The following is a 16,182-nucleotide window of genomic DNA, read 5'->3' on the forward strand; positions in this document are numbered from 1 at the left end:
CGAAGCAGTGAGCATTATGTGCCACATTTTCTTTTCTTTTTTGTTTTTTTTTTCATTGATGCAAGCATGGCGACGTAGATCATTTTATTTTCATTGATATGTGGGGTTTGACGTCCCAAAACCACCATATGAATGTGAGAGACGCCGTAGAGTAGGGCTGCGGAAATTTTGACCACCTGGGTTTCTTCAACGTGGTTGCGACGTAGGTGCACGTTTCTCTGCACTTTGATTACTTGCGTGCATATCATGTACCAACGCCTTCTCTACTTTATCAATACCAGCTGAATGCACCCTATCCAGCCATCCACCACACTCTCATCTACCCTTTACTGCTCTCACCTATCCCGTAACCTTCGTGTATACTTTGTGGTCATAGGGAAGGAACCCCTCATGCATTGCCTCACGACGGAAATCATACGAAGTAATTTTTTGTTCAGTTATGTGCAGATCCGTGGGGCGAAGTGTTGCATTCTTGTGCTCAAAATATTTGTGGTCACGTTGGCTCTTTAAAAGGCACAGCGTTTTGAGATAGCCTGTCGCCGTTTGTGGCGCTATGTGGGTCACTTAGGGGGAGGCATCGCTGCCACGCTACACGTGCTACGTTGAGACGTGGAGGTTGCATTCCTTCGAGCAACAAAGGAGGTGCCTGAAGGAGCGGATCTGACAGGCGCATGAATTAGAGTTGGTAACAAGTCTATCATATCTCCTGGGGATATCACTCAGAAGCATGGGTGACCAAGCAGTTCTATCCATCATGCAGCGTCACATCACGCACTCTTCCAGAACTAAGGAGGACTGACGGCTCCCGTTGAGAAAAACGCGCTTACGCTGACATTGAAAGAAATAACGGAGGTGTTGGTACACTTACCAACTCGGCGCCTACGCTGAGTTGGTAAGTCTACTAACACCTCCTATGTAACACCTCCTATGTCATATGTAAAGTCGTCTTTTACGTTAGAGCACACACGCCAGTTCTACAGAAATGTAGTTTGTGACAGCGTGTGGTAATGTGCATATTACGAGCAGTGTTCATGTGCGTATTCCTTCGTGGCCGAGCGACAGTGCAACGATGTCTTCGAGAGATTGTGAGCCAGCGATCCATGCGGATCTCGAAACGTCATTCTCTAGTTTTGACGTTGGTCTGTGACCTGTTTTTCTCAACGGAGCAATAGGAGTACACGTGTAATATTTATTACATTGTTGGGAAAGCAGCAAACAACACTGTAACCATGAATGACATTGTCTTTACGAGACTAGTGTACACGATTGCAAGCTCTGTCACGCCTGTGTGGTAGAGTACAAGGCTGCCGCGCAAAGTGCCTGGGTCTAACTCCAGGTCTACCTGTAGAGAATTTATTTCCACCTGAATTTTCTTTCTAAGACAACGCGACTGACGAGTAGATAGATAGATATATAGATAGATAGATATATAGATAGATAGATAGATAGATAGATAGATAGATAGATAGACGGAGAGATAGATAGATAGATAGATAGATAGATAGATAGACAGAGACACAGACAGATAGATAGATAGATAGATAGATAGATAGATAGATAGATAGATAGATAGATAGATAGATAGATAGATAGATAGATAGATAGATAGATAGATAGATAGATAGATAGATACACAGACAGATAGATAGATAGATAGATAGATAGATAGATAGATAGATGGACAGACAGACAGACAGGCAGATAAATAGATATATAGATAGATAGATAGATAGATTGATAGATAGATAGATAGATAGATAGACACATAGATAGGTGGATAGATAGATAGATAGATAGATAGACAAATGGATAGATAGATAGATAGATAGATAGATAGATAGATAGATAGATAGACATACAGACAGACAGATAGATACATAGATAGATAGATAGACAGATAGATAGATAGATAGATAGATAGATTGATAGATAGATAGATAGATTGATAGATAGATAGATAGATAGATAGATAGATTGATAGATAGATAGATAGATAGATAGATAGATAGATAGATAGATAGATAGATAGTCTCACAGACAGACAGACAGATAGAAAGATAGATAGGTAGATAGATAGATAGATAGATAGATAGAGAGAGAGACAGACAGAGAGACAGATAGATAGATACAGAGATAGATATATAGATAGACAGATAGATAGATAGATAGATAGATAGATAGATAGATAGACAGATAGATAGATAGATAGATAGATAGATAGACAGACAGACAGACAGATAGATAGATAGATAGATAGCTAGATAGATAGATAGATAGATAGATAGATAGATAGATAGATAGATAGATAGATAGACAGACAGATAGATAGATAAATAGATAGATAGATAGACAGATAGATAGATAGATAAATAGATAGATAGATAGACAGATAGATAGATAGACAGATAGATAGATAGATAGATAGATAGATAGATAGATAGATAGATAGATAGATAGATAGATAGATAGATAGATAGATAGATAGATAGATAGATAGACAAACAGACAGATAGATAGATAGATAGATAGATAGATAGATAGATAGATAGATAGATAGATAGATAGATAGATAGATAGATAGATAGATAGATGGTGTGCAACGGAATGGGCATGAAAGGGAAAGCGTGCATGCCATCAAAAAAATCACAGCACATCCACGGACTGAATGATGATGAGTGTGCGAAGCTCCGGAAGTATATTGAGAAACATTGAATTCTCCATACAACTTGCCCAGTCAGTCATCATGCAAAGACGGCGAGCACGCGCTGCAGCCGTTTTGCTAACCCTAAACTCCACCACCTTCGTGGCTCATATTCGAAGCACACAGACTGCCGGCGAAAGAGGAAGCACGCCATAAGCGAACGCATTTTTAACGCAAGAGCGAACGCGATTTACTATTAAATGCGAGCCTGTATCGAAGCGGAGAGAGCGCCGCAGCACTATCTAGTGAAATATCCCAGTACTAGCGCTACAAGCGCCACAGCGCCATCTCCTTCTAGTGAGCGCTCCGAGAACTTGAGGTGGCTGCGAGAACGTAGGACTTGGCCACGCCTAAAGGAGCTTTGAACCTAAAATGCGGCTGGTCACATGCGCCTATGTGTTTTGAACAGGCTACAGTTGTTGGTGTTGGGGATAATCGAACACGTACCCTCCACCACTGGGGAAATACGGTATGAAACCCACAACCCATGCGGGCACCTGTACATGAACGACAGCGGTAAACCCTCGCACACATTGCGTTATATTGGGATCAAAGCCCCACGAAATCATCTATTCCCTTTGGAGACATCTTGAAGGAACTGTGGCAACCAGCTGTCGTTGTTTGACCATATCCGATTGGCCGCAATGGCCAGTAGAGCTATATACTGACGTTGAAAGCCACCTGGCCAGAGGCCCTACAATCAATATATTTTCAAGAAGACAGCTTGTTCCCGTGTCGGTATTGGGTAAGGTCCACATCGACCTGCGATGGATGCTTTTTTAAAGGTGATACTGAAGTTTAGGTTACATATGTTTACTTACGAGGTTAATTTCATAGACTCGATTGGCTTTTTATTCATGTTTTATGTGTTTTATTATACTTTTACGTTGCTTAATGTAAGGCTATAGTGATTTGTAGAGAGATCGGGGCTGTTTGAGGCTTATTCATAAGTTCTGCCATATTTACTATGTACGAAACTCTGGAAAAAGCATGGCAGGAAGTAACGTTAAGGTTCAGTGTCTGCGTTTTTTTTCATTATGCTTTCTGCGTTTGTAAGTCCTCATCATCATAATTATCATCTTTTTGATCGTCGTCATCATGATCAGCCTGACTTTGCCCACTGTAGGGTAAAGGCATTTCCCTTGATCCGCCAATCAACCCGTTCTCGTGTTTTCCGTTCACACATTACACCTGCGAACTTTTCAACATCATCGGTACTCCTAACGTTCTGTCTCTCCTTCGTGTGTTTGCCTTCTTTGAGAATCCAGTCGGTTATCCTAAATGATTTGTGGGGTTTAACGTCCCAAAACCACCATATGATTATGAGAGACGCCGTAGTGGAGGGCTCCGTAAATTTTGACCACCTGGGGTTCTTTAACGTGCACCCATATCTGAGTACACGGGCCTACAACATTTCCATCTCTATCGGAAATGCAGCTGCCACAGCCGGGATTATCCTAAATGACCAGCGGTTATCCTTCCCACGTGCTATATGCCCAGCACATGTCCATTTTTTCTTCTTGATTTCAACAGTGGTATTCTTAACCCCCGTTTGTTCCCTGACACATACTGCTTTCTTCTTGTCGCCAAAGATTAAGCCTATCATTTTCCTCTCCATCGCTCGCTGCATCGTCCTCTATTCAGACTGAACGCTCTTCATAAGCCGCCGGGGTTTTCCTCCATAGGTAAGTAATGGCAAGATGCAGCCATTATATACCTTTTTCTTGAGGGTTAGTGGCCGGCTACCATTCAGGAATTTATAATGCTTGCTGAATGTATTCTACCCTTTACTTATTCATGTACTATTTCATTAACATGGTATGGCTCCCCGGCTACTACCTCTCCTAAGCAGACATATTTTTCTTTACTCTCCAACTATCACAAAGTGCTGTTTTCTGCCGGGACCTTTGCACCCTAGTTTTCTTCACGTTTTCACACCTATTTTTCTGCTTTCTTGTCCAGTTCATTTCTCATGCGCTGAATTTCGTCCCCTTAGTTAGTCGTGTAGGCGTCATCAGCGAATCGTGCGCTATTAATGTACCCTCCATTAGCTCTCATCTCTAAACATTTTTATTCTAGGGCCCTGAAAACCTTCTATAAAAACACTGTCACCCTGCCTTACATTCTTTTTTATTGGAATTCTGTCACTTTCTTCATGAGAACTATGGTGGCTGTGGAATCACTTCAGATTCCTTCCAGTATGTTTATGGGGGGGGGGGGGGGTCGTCAATTCCCTGACTCATTATTGCCTGCATGCCATAGGTTAGGTTATGTTCTATATTTGAGATTTGGAATTTATATGCTTTCACGACCTTAGCATCAATTTTACTAAAGAGCTACTATATAACAGTTTTTTTTCCTTTTTTCTTTTGAATTCAGAGTGATATCGTGGTTTCGATTTCGAAAGCGTCCTTTAGAATTTCTACTTCATAAAAAATGACGCCATTTCTCGCTAAAGGGAATTATTAGGCGACGCAAAGCCGCGGGGGTGGGGGGGGGAGGGCACACCACGTTTGCATCGCTTTGACAAAATGTTTTCATGAACGTTTCTACTAATGCTGCATTGTCGCATATTTTGTGTTACCCTTTCAATTGTGCTTATGCTATTATGTTATTCTTAACGTAGACCGCTAGTCAAACCGATGCACACGCGATAAAAAACCCCAGTGCAGCTTCGCATCGCCTGATGCGGAAAGTTTCTTATAGTTACAGTAGAGGAAACTCTGGCGTAAGTGTCTATTGGAGATCGAACGCACGACGCTTCACCGAGCATGAAAATGATGAGTACTAGATGGATTTGTCTAATCTTCATATTGTCACAAGAGTGAGAATAGCCGAAGTAAAGAAACAAGGAAAGAAATATATTTACAATGTCCACTGGGAGACCTTCAACCAAGATGGCAGCACACGAACAACAAGAACGCGAGAGCTATTACAGCCCTCGTGTTCATCATCTCAATGAAGCATTCCCACTTGTTTGTCACAGCGTGTGAAATACAGCCCGCGCCGCTGGCAGCGCCGTGTCTGCACTTAGGAGAGAGAATGATCGTGCCCGGTGAAGTACGGCTTCAGACAAGACACGTGCACAATGTCAGTTGAGGGGGTTGCCGATGACGATATAGTGTCCCTGGCGGCAATATCATTCGTGAGGTAAGATAGGGTAAAACGCAGGTGTCTGGATCATGCGCTCACAGGACAAGGGGATCTACAGGATGTCGAGATAGACAGGCAGCATCCTGGTGCAGTCGGCCAGATTTGTAAGTTACGTCAATTGCGTATTCTTGAAGCTTCAACGCCCAACTACTAAGTCATTCAGTAGGATTTGTTAGGGAAGACAACCAGCAAACGTTAGAGTGATTACAGAAAATGGGTGACCAAATAAGTGTGGTCGGATTTTTTTGGCTGCCGAAACAAGTGCGAGACACTCACGCTCAGTGATCAAAAACTTGCATTCGGACGGGGAAAGTAATCGAGTGGCGTAGGAAATGAGCCTATTTTTTCCTTGTTGCCACTGGGCGAGAACTACACCAATGCCATAACCACTGACGTCGGTGCGAATTTCAGTGGGTGCTGATGGGTCACAATGGGCTAAAATGGGGGGGGAGAGGTGACCAAAGCAGTGTGTTTACGGAAAGCATCAGCTTCATGGGGACCCCAAGAAAATGCCATATCCTTCCACAGTAGTTCTTTCAAAGGTCGGGAAATGTCGGCGAAGTTCTTGACCATAATTTTCGTTTTTTTTTTGGCTTCGCGTAGCTTGAAGCTTTGTCACGAAACAGCAATCAGCGATAGTAGGCTTCGCCATCATAATTCTTTATGCCCACCAACTCAGATCCGTTCAAGAAGTTCAGAACGGTTTGTTCTTTCATTCGAAACAATACGGAAGCCCAGTAATCAACAAATCCAGAAGTGCGATTCAAGCACCGGAAGTACAAAGGGTAGGCAAATGCATGCTCCCATACTTGCTGAACGATCGCAGTGCCTAAGTCTGCCCTGGTTAATTTTAGAAAGGTTATGGGATCATTGTCCCCTTTAGCTGGAGGTACCGTATATTTAGTGGAGTTTTCACCGTCGAAGTGCGGACATTGAAGCTGTCTAGCGAGCCGTTCTGCATGGACGTTGGACCCGACTTGTCTGTCCGCAGGCGACGTGTTGGCTGGAGGCTGACGCTTGTCTTTGACGTCTGCGTTGCGTATGGCTGGGGTTGCTTGCCAACGCTGCCGTTGCGTTTGGGCACGTAGAGCCAGCGTTTCATTCGAAGTAGTTTCCCGCCGGCGCTGCCATGTGGTCTGAATGCGTGGTTTAGAAGAAAGGGGCTAGTTTCAGTCTGCCTAGTCTGGCGACACGGCTAAGCTACTTGTAGGAGGCGGGAGAAGGGGATCAAAAGAATAGCAGAAAGATATAGAAAAGAACGCACTCACGGCACATGAGTGACAGAAAGAAGAGATAGTAAAGATGTGGGACATGTTCGAAGGAGTCCGAGGACGGGGCACTGATTGGCGAGAGCAACACGACGTCAGAAGATCGCGGAGGACACAACAATTTAGCAAGGAATCCACCAAGTGGAGGCAGCGCTCAAACCACCCCCTCCGCCCCACCTCCTCGCGTCACGCACGTGAGGAGAGGGTCCTTCCACTTTTTCGTGCTCACGGAAGAATGGAGAGATCTTGCGCGTGCACAGTAAGAGTAGTTTTACCATGAGCTGCACTAGATTCGCTATTAGCTGCTTCGCATCTAATTATGCTTCACAAAATACCTACAACGATATCTGAAAACTCCGCTGTGCTGATAATCATCGTCACTCCTAACGTTTTTTTTTTTTTGTTAAATATCAAAGCACGAAACGCCGAGATAAGACAAAGGTAGATGAAGGCACACACACGTGCACGAAATGCATGAAAACCAACCAGCCCATCAGCATTTCAATAAGGTTTTCTTGTTGTTTTTTTTTTTGTTACATGAATTTGTTCGAGTGAACACGTTGGTATTCATATGGTTACTGTAAGAGTACCACAACTTTTATTTGTTTTTGCTCTCCTTTCAAGTTGCCGCGCTATATGGGTTATGAAATCAGTAGTAGGAGTAATTAGAAAAACTAAAAGCCATAAAGGTAATTGGCCGACCTTGCAATGCCTTAAAGGTAACGCTTTCATCTGTCGATGGCAATTGCTCTGAAGTGCAAGTGCCTAAGCGTAGATATCCGTGTAGATTCGAACACATAGCTGACGTCAATAATCATCCTCGTGCGCCCCTCTTTTCGTGACGCCTCACGGTGGCCGAAAAGCACCCGTTGACAATTAAGTGATAAATTATTCATTGCGAGTTTGTTACCACCCTATATGCTTCATTGGCTACGTAGTAAACACCACCAAGCATTATTTTTTTTTTCATGTTCTGGCTTCGTTGGCTTTAGGCATGCTCCGAGGACATATACGACGGCTGGCTTCAGATACCGCTAAAGCTCCAGTTTAGATTTGGATTGAATTCGATATTCAGCTCAAAGCACAAACTGCCTCTTCTATGACGCATTAACCTGACATCTGTGGAACCGTGAGCAATGCCCGATAGAGTCCATCTAAGTTACGCACACGTTCACGTAACGGCATAATGTTGTATGAGATAATTTTGTGTAGCCAGAATTCTAGGATCATGCTCATGTTCTTTGTGTGACGATGAACTTCTTATCTTTGCTGAGTGAAGAATAGGTGGTCATTTGGTCGTTTTTTGTCTCTGTTTCTTGCTTGTGTCTTTGCTTTGCGTGCTAGCTGCTCATTTTCACAGTCATCATTAACAAGTACGCGTGCCTCGAAGCAACAGAAGATCACGAACGCGAACTTAGGGTTTGTGTGACCTCCTATTGGACTCGAGTGGTCGCCTCTCGCGTGTAACGTCAGTTTGTAGATTCCGCTCTCAACCACGCCGCAGCAGCCGCTGCTCCTGTTCGTGGATCCTCTGCTTCGGGCGGGAACTTTGTCGAACGAACTGCTTCATGAGTGTCAACTAACACCCACAACGAATGTTTTTGAATGAAATTACGAATTCGTTTTAGTTGCAGCCCAATCGACAGGACCAGGAAACCTACTAGATGGCCGATGAGCACGCCGATGCCTACGACCACAAGTTGGTCAGACAGTGAAACTATGCGTGAGTGTTCTCGCTCCTAATCTACAGTTTCCGCCGTGCAATACTAATTAGTGCGGGTGTTTCAAAATTTCAATAAGCGTGCCTTTGTGCAGCATTCATAAGCATTTCGATACTGCTAGAGTAACGTCGCTGCGCCCAATCGACGGCACCGTAGTGTGCGACGCGTAATCTACGTTGTTGAATGTGGGCAGCCAATGCCGTTAATGAAGATCGCATCACCACCGCAGCTTCACTTCTGCAAACACGTGGACTTGCGAACTCGCCACACAATGTCCCGTGGTGATCAAGAGCTGCGAAGGCACTGCTCCATCCTTCGGTGTGATTTGTCCACCCCTGAAAAAGGCGTTAGATTTCGCAGGAATCCTAAAGAGAAGGGAACGCCTGCCCTTTTCCTTGGGACATTTGTTCTGCAGTGCAACAATAGTGACAGTGAACTCGAGGATATGCGTGAGAACAGCTGATTTCTGACACTCTGGCATTTGCAATCAACACATAAGATAATTACTGCAGAGCATCTGTTTAAGTTGCAGTTTCAGAAGTCAGTCGAACGTTAATGGCATACACTATAAATGCAAAGCAGCTTCGCACTACCAAATTTCAGATATAACTACTTGGAATGCCGTTATGGACATAAGCAGGGCACAAGCTTGCGCTGTATTGCAGTAAGAGAAGTCTTAAAGTGTAGGTGCTGGTGAAACTCGGGGCTAGTTCAACCTTAATGCACCCCCTGGCCAATGCAAATGACTGCAATTTGTCTCACTAATGCTTGTTCATTGAGATCGACATTATGCAGTAGTTTATGTTAACACCACACAGGGCCGTCACTCGGGTAACAGAATAAAACGAATAGCTGTCGCTGATTGTAGATACACGCACAAGGCCCCAAAGATTATGTGACAATCTATAGTTAATGTGCACTGAACAGGGACAGCAGGTTTCACTTATGAACTTATGGTAAGCATACGCTATAGACACGCGCTTTTCTTGACCAATAAACTACGTATATATGTGCGTACACCAACGAAATGAAGCTCTAGTCTCAAATGTCCGGCGCCGCTCAGGTGCGCTCACGAGGCGCGCTTACCCTAGACGATTCGGAGGCCACGTCGTCGGCTCCCTGTAGGGGCATCCGCGGTATTTTTTGGGACGGCACCTCACCTGGTGTAAGTCGCCTATACGCCTCTAGTCTGCGTTCAATGACTGGCTGAAGTACTGGCGAGGCGTTGAAACACGGTTGCAAGTTACCCAAAAGTAGAGCTTGCTGCCCACGGTCGATGAAGCGCTTTTCCTATCTCAGTTGGACTATCCGCTTTTTTGTCAGCTTTGGGTCCTTGGCATAGTTGTGAAAACTAACGCCCTTTTCACGGATGGGTGATCACATAGAGGCAAAGAGCACTACTTTACCATTGCGCAGTACTCGCAGCGGAGACAAACGGCCGTAGGTATAAAAACAAAGCGTTGTGCTTTTAAAATGAGCCTTGAAAGTGGACACCCACGTTGGCTAGAACAGCGTCGGTAGCCATAACACACAAGCTAACCATGTGAACTAAGCAATTGAAATAAAAAACTGTGTTTTTGCCGAGTTTTACTCTGACGGTAGCTTCGTGGAAAGCGCGCGAAACCTCGAACTGATGTCATACAAGCGCGGTTTGCATTGATTGTACACCAGGCCAATATACTTAATGTGCTACTCCAACTGCGTTTGTGATCCCGTTCATATCGGATGTCAAGCATCTCATGGTCGACCTCAATCCGGTGTGTGGCGTGACCACCGTTAGTGTGCGTGCATGTCTTCTCTCCTCTATCTCTTATCCTACGCTCCCCCTCTCTGTCCTCTAGGCATAGATTCATGCGGCGCTTCCACCCCCCTTGCGCATGCATACCCTCTCATCCTCCTTTTCAACGCTTCTCTCTCGCCTCGCAACGCTGACGCAGGCGGCACTTTCTAGTGAGTTTCTCGGTAAGAAAAAACCGGGTACTCGCGCTGCGCAACCGTTCACTGGTCACCTCGTATATGAAGGCACTGAATATTGACCACCAAGGTAGGGTCGGGGGATATTTCTAGAGTGCGTTGTTGAACAATAAAAATAGTAGCGTGCACGTTAACTAAAATCAGACAGTCAGTCTCATATCTCATAGGAGTCTTTTGTCTCTCATTGCCCATTATCAGCGATTGGCATTCTTTAGTAGGAAACACCAGTATATCACTTCGTGCTTTGCGCCCCCGCAGGGTTCTCTCGTGCGCGACGCCGCGATGACCACCAGTGTCAATGCCGCTACCTGTGTAGGCGTTAGCGCCCGCTGCTTCGCATCTATACTTGATTTCCTTAAGCCGGAGATGGTATAGCAATAGAGAGCTCGTGTCGCAGAAATTCTGCCATGGGCATCGACACCGTTGGTTGTGAGCGAAAAATTGTGCGTAGGCGAAAAATGAAGAAACAGGCAAATAAAATGAAGAATGAAATTTTTGGTCCCATTGAGATATGAACCCGGGCTGTTCGCGTTGCAAATAAGTGTCCTACCAGAAAGCCACAATATTGTCTGCAGCTGCTCTGTAAAAAAACACTATATAAATGTTATGTAGTGGCAGAAGTCTAACGCATTTCGTTCGACAAATGTCACTACGAAAATGAGCTCATTCAGCAATTTGTAGGCGCATTTAGGAGGCCATCAAACTACGTCAAAAAGGCCGGGACAGTGTAGCCATCACCGCTAAAAGCAAATAAGAACTTTCAAAGATCTCTAAAAATGAACAACTATGTCCATCTAGCGGAAACATATCATGCCTTTCCAGAGGCGTTGATCAAGCAAACGACAAACACGGATAATGTGCTGCCATCTGTGAGGCATTGTGAGACTCTTTATAGCCTCCGACATGGTGAGCGTATGGCGTGTATCTTGGAGGCCATGCGACTCTTGCTTTAGATCAAAAACCTGTATGTATCATATCTGCGCGCGCTGGTTCAATCTACTGTGTGCGTGCGTGCGTGCGTGCGTGCGTGTGTGTGTGTGTGTGTGTGTGTGTGTGTGTGCGTGTGTGCGTGTGTGTGTGTGCGTGTGTGTGTGTGTGTGTGTGTGTGTGCGTGTGTGTGTGTGTGTGTGTGTGCGTGCGCGTGTGTGTGTGTGTGCGTGCGCGCGCGTGTGTGTGTGTGTGTGTGTGTGTGTGTGTGTGTGTGTGTGTGTGTGTGTGACAAAACATATTAAGTATGCACTTAGCGGTTTAAGGGCGCACTAGGGGCAGGTTTTCGCTTTCGCGTTCAATTCTTAAAGGCGAAGCTTAAGGGTCCCCCAATTTTTTCTCCCTTTTTGCCCATTTACTTCTTCTCTCCTCCAGGACACGGAACAAACTAGACATGTGTCTGGTTAAGCTACCTGCTTTTTCTTACTTCTCTCTTTCTTTTCCTCTCTGTCCCTCTCTCTCTCATAACAAATCGTGCTGACTTACGTTTTCATCCATGCCAAGGCAAGCGTGCTTCTGCGGCACAGTTCGGTAGTCCCAGTCAAAAGGACCATGGAAATGTGTTATGGCAAGCAGCGGAATATCAGTGGCGGCATTTTCGACACCCCCTGCCTCGATAAGCAGCACTGTTCGCCGTGGATCGGCTGAAAGCCTGCTGGCCAGTACACATCCGGCTGATCCCCCACCAACTGCAAAATTAAAAGGATCGGTGTATTCCTGTCAGTTAGAATATTTCGAACCATACATCTATCTATAAATGTCTCCGCAAAACATACGCCGTGCTTTGAAATGCTCTCAGAGACATGTAGGGATGGTTTTTAAAACTGCAGATTCCTCTGCTCAGAAAAACAGCTGTAATGTCCCAGTTCATTGTCAGGTCAGCGATGTAAAAAAAAAAACAAGCGCTACGTTTTGGGAAATTTCCTGCACTATAACGAAATATGTTAAGTCATGTGGCGTGATTCTGTTGTTTCCCTATTGCCTGGCAGCGATTCAGAGACTTCTGTTGTAGCCCGTACGATGGTTCCTTGTTTGCAGAACTTTGAACAATACATTCACTTTTTGCCTGGTAGGAAATCATGCATAATTTCTTTTGTTTCAACTAACCTACATGTGGTATGCTTTAAAGATGTTTGTGCACCTGAGTATAATAATTAGTGCCATTGAAATGTTCCCTACGTCGCAGTGGTTATACTAATGAAATACATTTTAGATACCAGAAACAGCACTTCAGTTGTTGTTGTTTTTTCACCCTTTTTTACATTGTTGACAACTACTTCCCACTGCTTTCACTGATTCAACTATTCGTTAATATTACTGACGTTTTAAGTATCACGAATTATGTTTTTGTGGCTCATTATACTGCTGTGCAGTGTGATCACAAGACATTTTAAGTAAAGTGTAAAAAACCAGCCACATTACACTTTGGCTATGAGAGTTTTACATCGAAAAGATTTTCAACATAACAAGTAGTCTTAACAAGTAACACACACTGGGAACCTGACTAAAAACATTCTATATAATGTAGCAAATATTGTGACATGGTCGTCATATTGAAGAAGGGAGCATCTGGCAGGTTTCGAACGAAACTCTATTCGGGCGAAACTTTGCCCAGATAAATTAAACGTGAAACAATAACCAATGCATGCTGTACACTGACAGAAAAAGAGCGTCGGCCGTCGGTAATCTGATGATCGCTGCAACCAAACCGTCATATCCCAAAACCACCATATGACTATGAGAGACGCCGTAGTAGAGGTCTCCGGAAATTTTCACCACCGCGAGGCTCTTTAACGTGCATCCAAATCTGAACGCACAGGCCTACAGCATTTTCGCCTCCATTGAAAATTTGATCCCGTGACCTGCGGGTCAGCAGTTGAGTGCCTTAGTCACTAAATCATTGTGGTGGGGACATGGTCAATGATCAGTGAGATTCCATGCATGTATGCATGTAGCTTTCAGTTTTCCTCATAAACACACTCCTCTACAGACAAGCGGCCTTCTAATTTGGATGCGCCAGCATTTTCTGCTCGCGCCAGTGTCCGTTTTGCGGCGTTCACACCCATACTGCGAATGCGCAGCTCTCGCTCAATCTCCTCTTCTACACAGGTGTACGCTGTCTTCCTCCTTCACCGCATAGGTGCACGCAGCAAATCATTGCACTTGTCTCTCTCTCACTTTATTCCTATGGATACGTTGGTTTGTGGTGCAAGTGTTGCGGCGCACCATAAAGTGCGCGTTCCCTGTGCGTCCGTCCTTCTCCCTCTGTGACACGGTGTGCCAACGCCATGAAAAACATCAACATCGGTGCTATTTGCAGAAACAGCGCCCCCTCCACGGAGCAGAGGAAAGGTCGGGAAGCCGATCGTAAACGTCAGCGTCGGAAAGTGGACTCGAAACTGCAGGCCAGGAAAGCCAAACATAAACATCAACGTCGGCACGTAACTGCCACGAATGCAACATGGGCTCAGCATGCCGAACTGGAACGTCAGTTTTATCAAACCGACATCAAATACCAGACTAGAAAAGGCAAAGCACTTTTCTAGTTAAACGGCAGCGCCGAGCGGCAGCTTCCGATCCCGAAGCGACGAGGCAACGCGAGTCATCACCCGCCGCCATTGTCGAACAAAGACCCCCCCCCCCCCCTCCCGTAATGCTTTCGCATCCCACCTTGGTTGCTGGTGGAGGGAGATGTGTGTGTATTTTTTAAGGCACTTTCGTGCCATGCGCTCTCTTTTCCTTTGTTCGCGTAGTCTACACCGAATCATACAAGCGCTACGCTTGTTACTTTTTTTGTCGATATCCCTGTTGCTTTGGTGATTATCGAAGTGCTCACACAAGAAATAAATACTTTCGTACTGTCGCCTCACGCAAAGATACTGGTGACGAGAGCCCTAAAAAGCATTATGTGACCAAAAAGTGCGTCACGCATACCATGAATGCTGCTACTTCAAAAAAAAAAACATCGGCTTCGGTGGTATCGAGGCAGCGGCTTCTCAGTTATATGTCATAGCAGTGTGACTTCTCGGGGAGACGCCCCGCCGCGGTTGTCTAGTGGCTAAGGTACTCGGCTGCTGACTGGCAGGTGGCGGGATCGAATCTCGGCTGCGACGGCTGCATTTCCAATGGAGGCGCAAATGCTGTAGGCCCGTGTGCTCAGATTTGGATGCACGTTAGAGAACCCAAGGTGGTCGCAATTTCCGGAGCCCTCCACTACGGCGTCTCTCATAACCATATTGTCACAAGGTCATGACAACGTCGAAGGGAGCAGACAGTAGGTCGAAAATTAAACTGCTTATTAAGCCGAACTTGTGACCACGTAAAAGGAAATTGAGATTACAGCAAGACACCGGAACTGATATTGGCGAACTGATCGTCGCTCATCGGTCAACGGACAAGTGCCGAAGCGTGTCGGCATTTATACACCTGCCATCGAACATTCTATAGTGTTATTGCTAGCGACGACGTAGGTTCCAGAATAATTGGAAATGCTCCCGAAGTGAGCACCATCTCATCAAAATTATCTACTGCCATACTGAAGCTTCTCGAACACGGTAGACGTGGTTTGCGATGAGAATTGCATAGAGCGTAAAGAGTGATAAGAAAACTTGAGGAAGAAACGTGGTATTATGGTAGCTTTGGGACGAAAAACCCCACATATCAATCAATCAAATCACTTCTCGGGGAGACAGCAACTCGTGACATAAAGCGGCTGATCCTTCGTATGCTAATGGTGCACATGAGCAAAATACGAGGTAATGTTCGTCCTGCTACTCTGATTTGGTCTACATGCAGGACACAGCGTTAGCATGCTCAGTAGAAGGGGAATAAAAAAAAACCACCTGGCCTACGCAGAACGCGCAGCACGGTCCTAGCGAAAGCTGTAAAAGCGGCCTTTCAAGCACACTTGCAGTGTACCACTACGCCATTGACCATAATATTTTTTTGTGTAGTAAAATGCATTCATTTCATTTTTTTTATTTAATTTCTCAAAACTATACCAAATACCCGCTCTAGGAAATGTCAAGAAAGCTTAGCGTACTTATTTTTTGTGAGCTCTACAATAATGCTCAATAATGAGTTATACTAAAAATATTAGTTGAACAAAAATACAAATATAAATAAAGTGAGAAAAAACAGAGAAAGAAAAAGGCCGACAAGAAAAAAAATGGTTATCTGAGATTGAGCTGGGTATAGACAACGGCGTTTATTTCACCCAACCATTCCGAATATATATCTAATAAAATAATTAACACAATGGGATTTATTTGTGTGGAGATTTGCGGAAGGACACGTTTGGTAGCTTGAGTAAAATTGCAAGCCGCATTGAATGCATTCCTATGGCAGCGTCTCAAAACAGAAACACTGAAGCTTAGCA

General features: G+C 44.7%; 1 protein-coding gene across 3 annotated transcripts in view; it reads right to left on the minus strand.

The window, feature by feature from the left end:
- LOC142765256 (4-pyridoxate dehydrogenase-like) overlaps window positions 1–16,182 on the minus strand; it is a 213,029-nt gene that overhangs the window by 167,317 nt on the left and 29,530 nt on the right. For 2 of the 3 annotated variants that reach the window (XM_075865960.1, XM_075865959.1), the window contains exon 2: window positions 12,291–12,493. The exons of the other annotated variant lie outside the window; for it this stretch is intronic. In XM_075865960.1, the coding sequence (XP_075722075.1) occupies window positions 12,291–12,493 (203 nt within the window). The remainder of the gene's footprint in view (window positions 1–12,290; window positions 12,494–16,182) is intronic. 3 annotated transcript variants of the gene reach the window in all.

This window comes from Rhipicephalus microplus, chromosome 6 (genome assembly GCF_043290135.1).
Source record: "Rhipicephalus microplus isolate Deutch F79 chromosome 6, USDA_Rmic, whole genome shotgun sequence".
Lineage (NCBI taxonomy): Eukaryota > Metazoa > Arthropoda > Arachnida > Ixodida > Ixodidae > Rhipicephalus > Rhipicephalus microplus.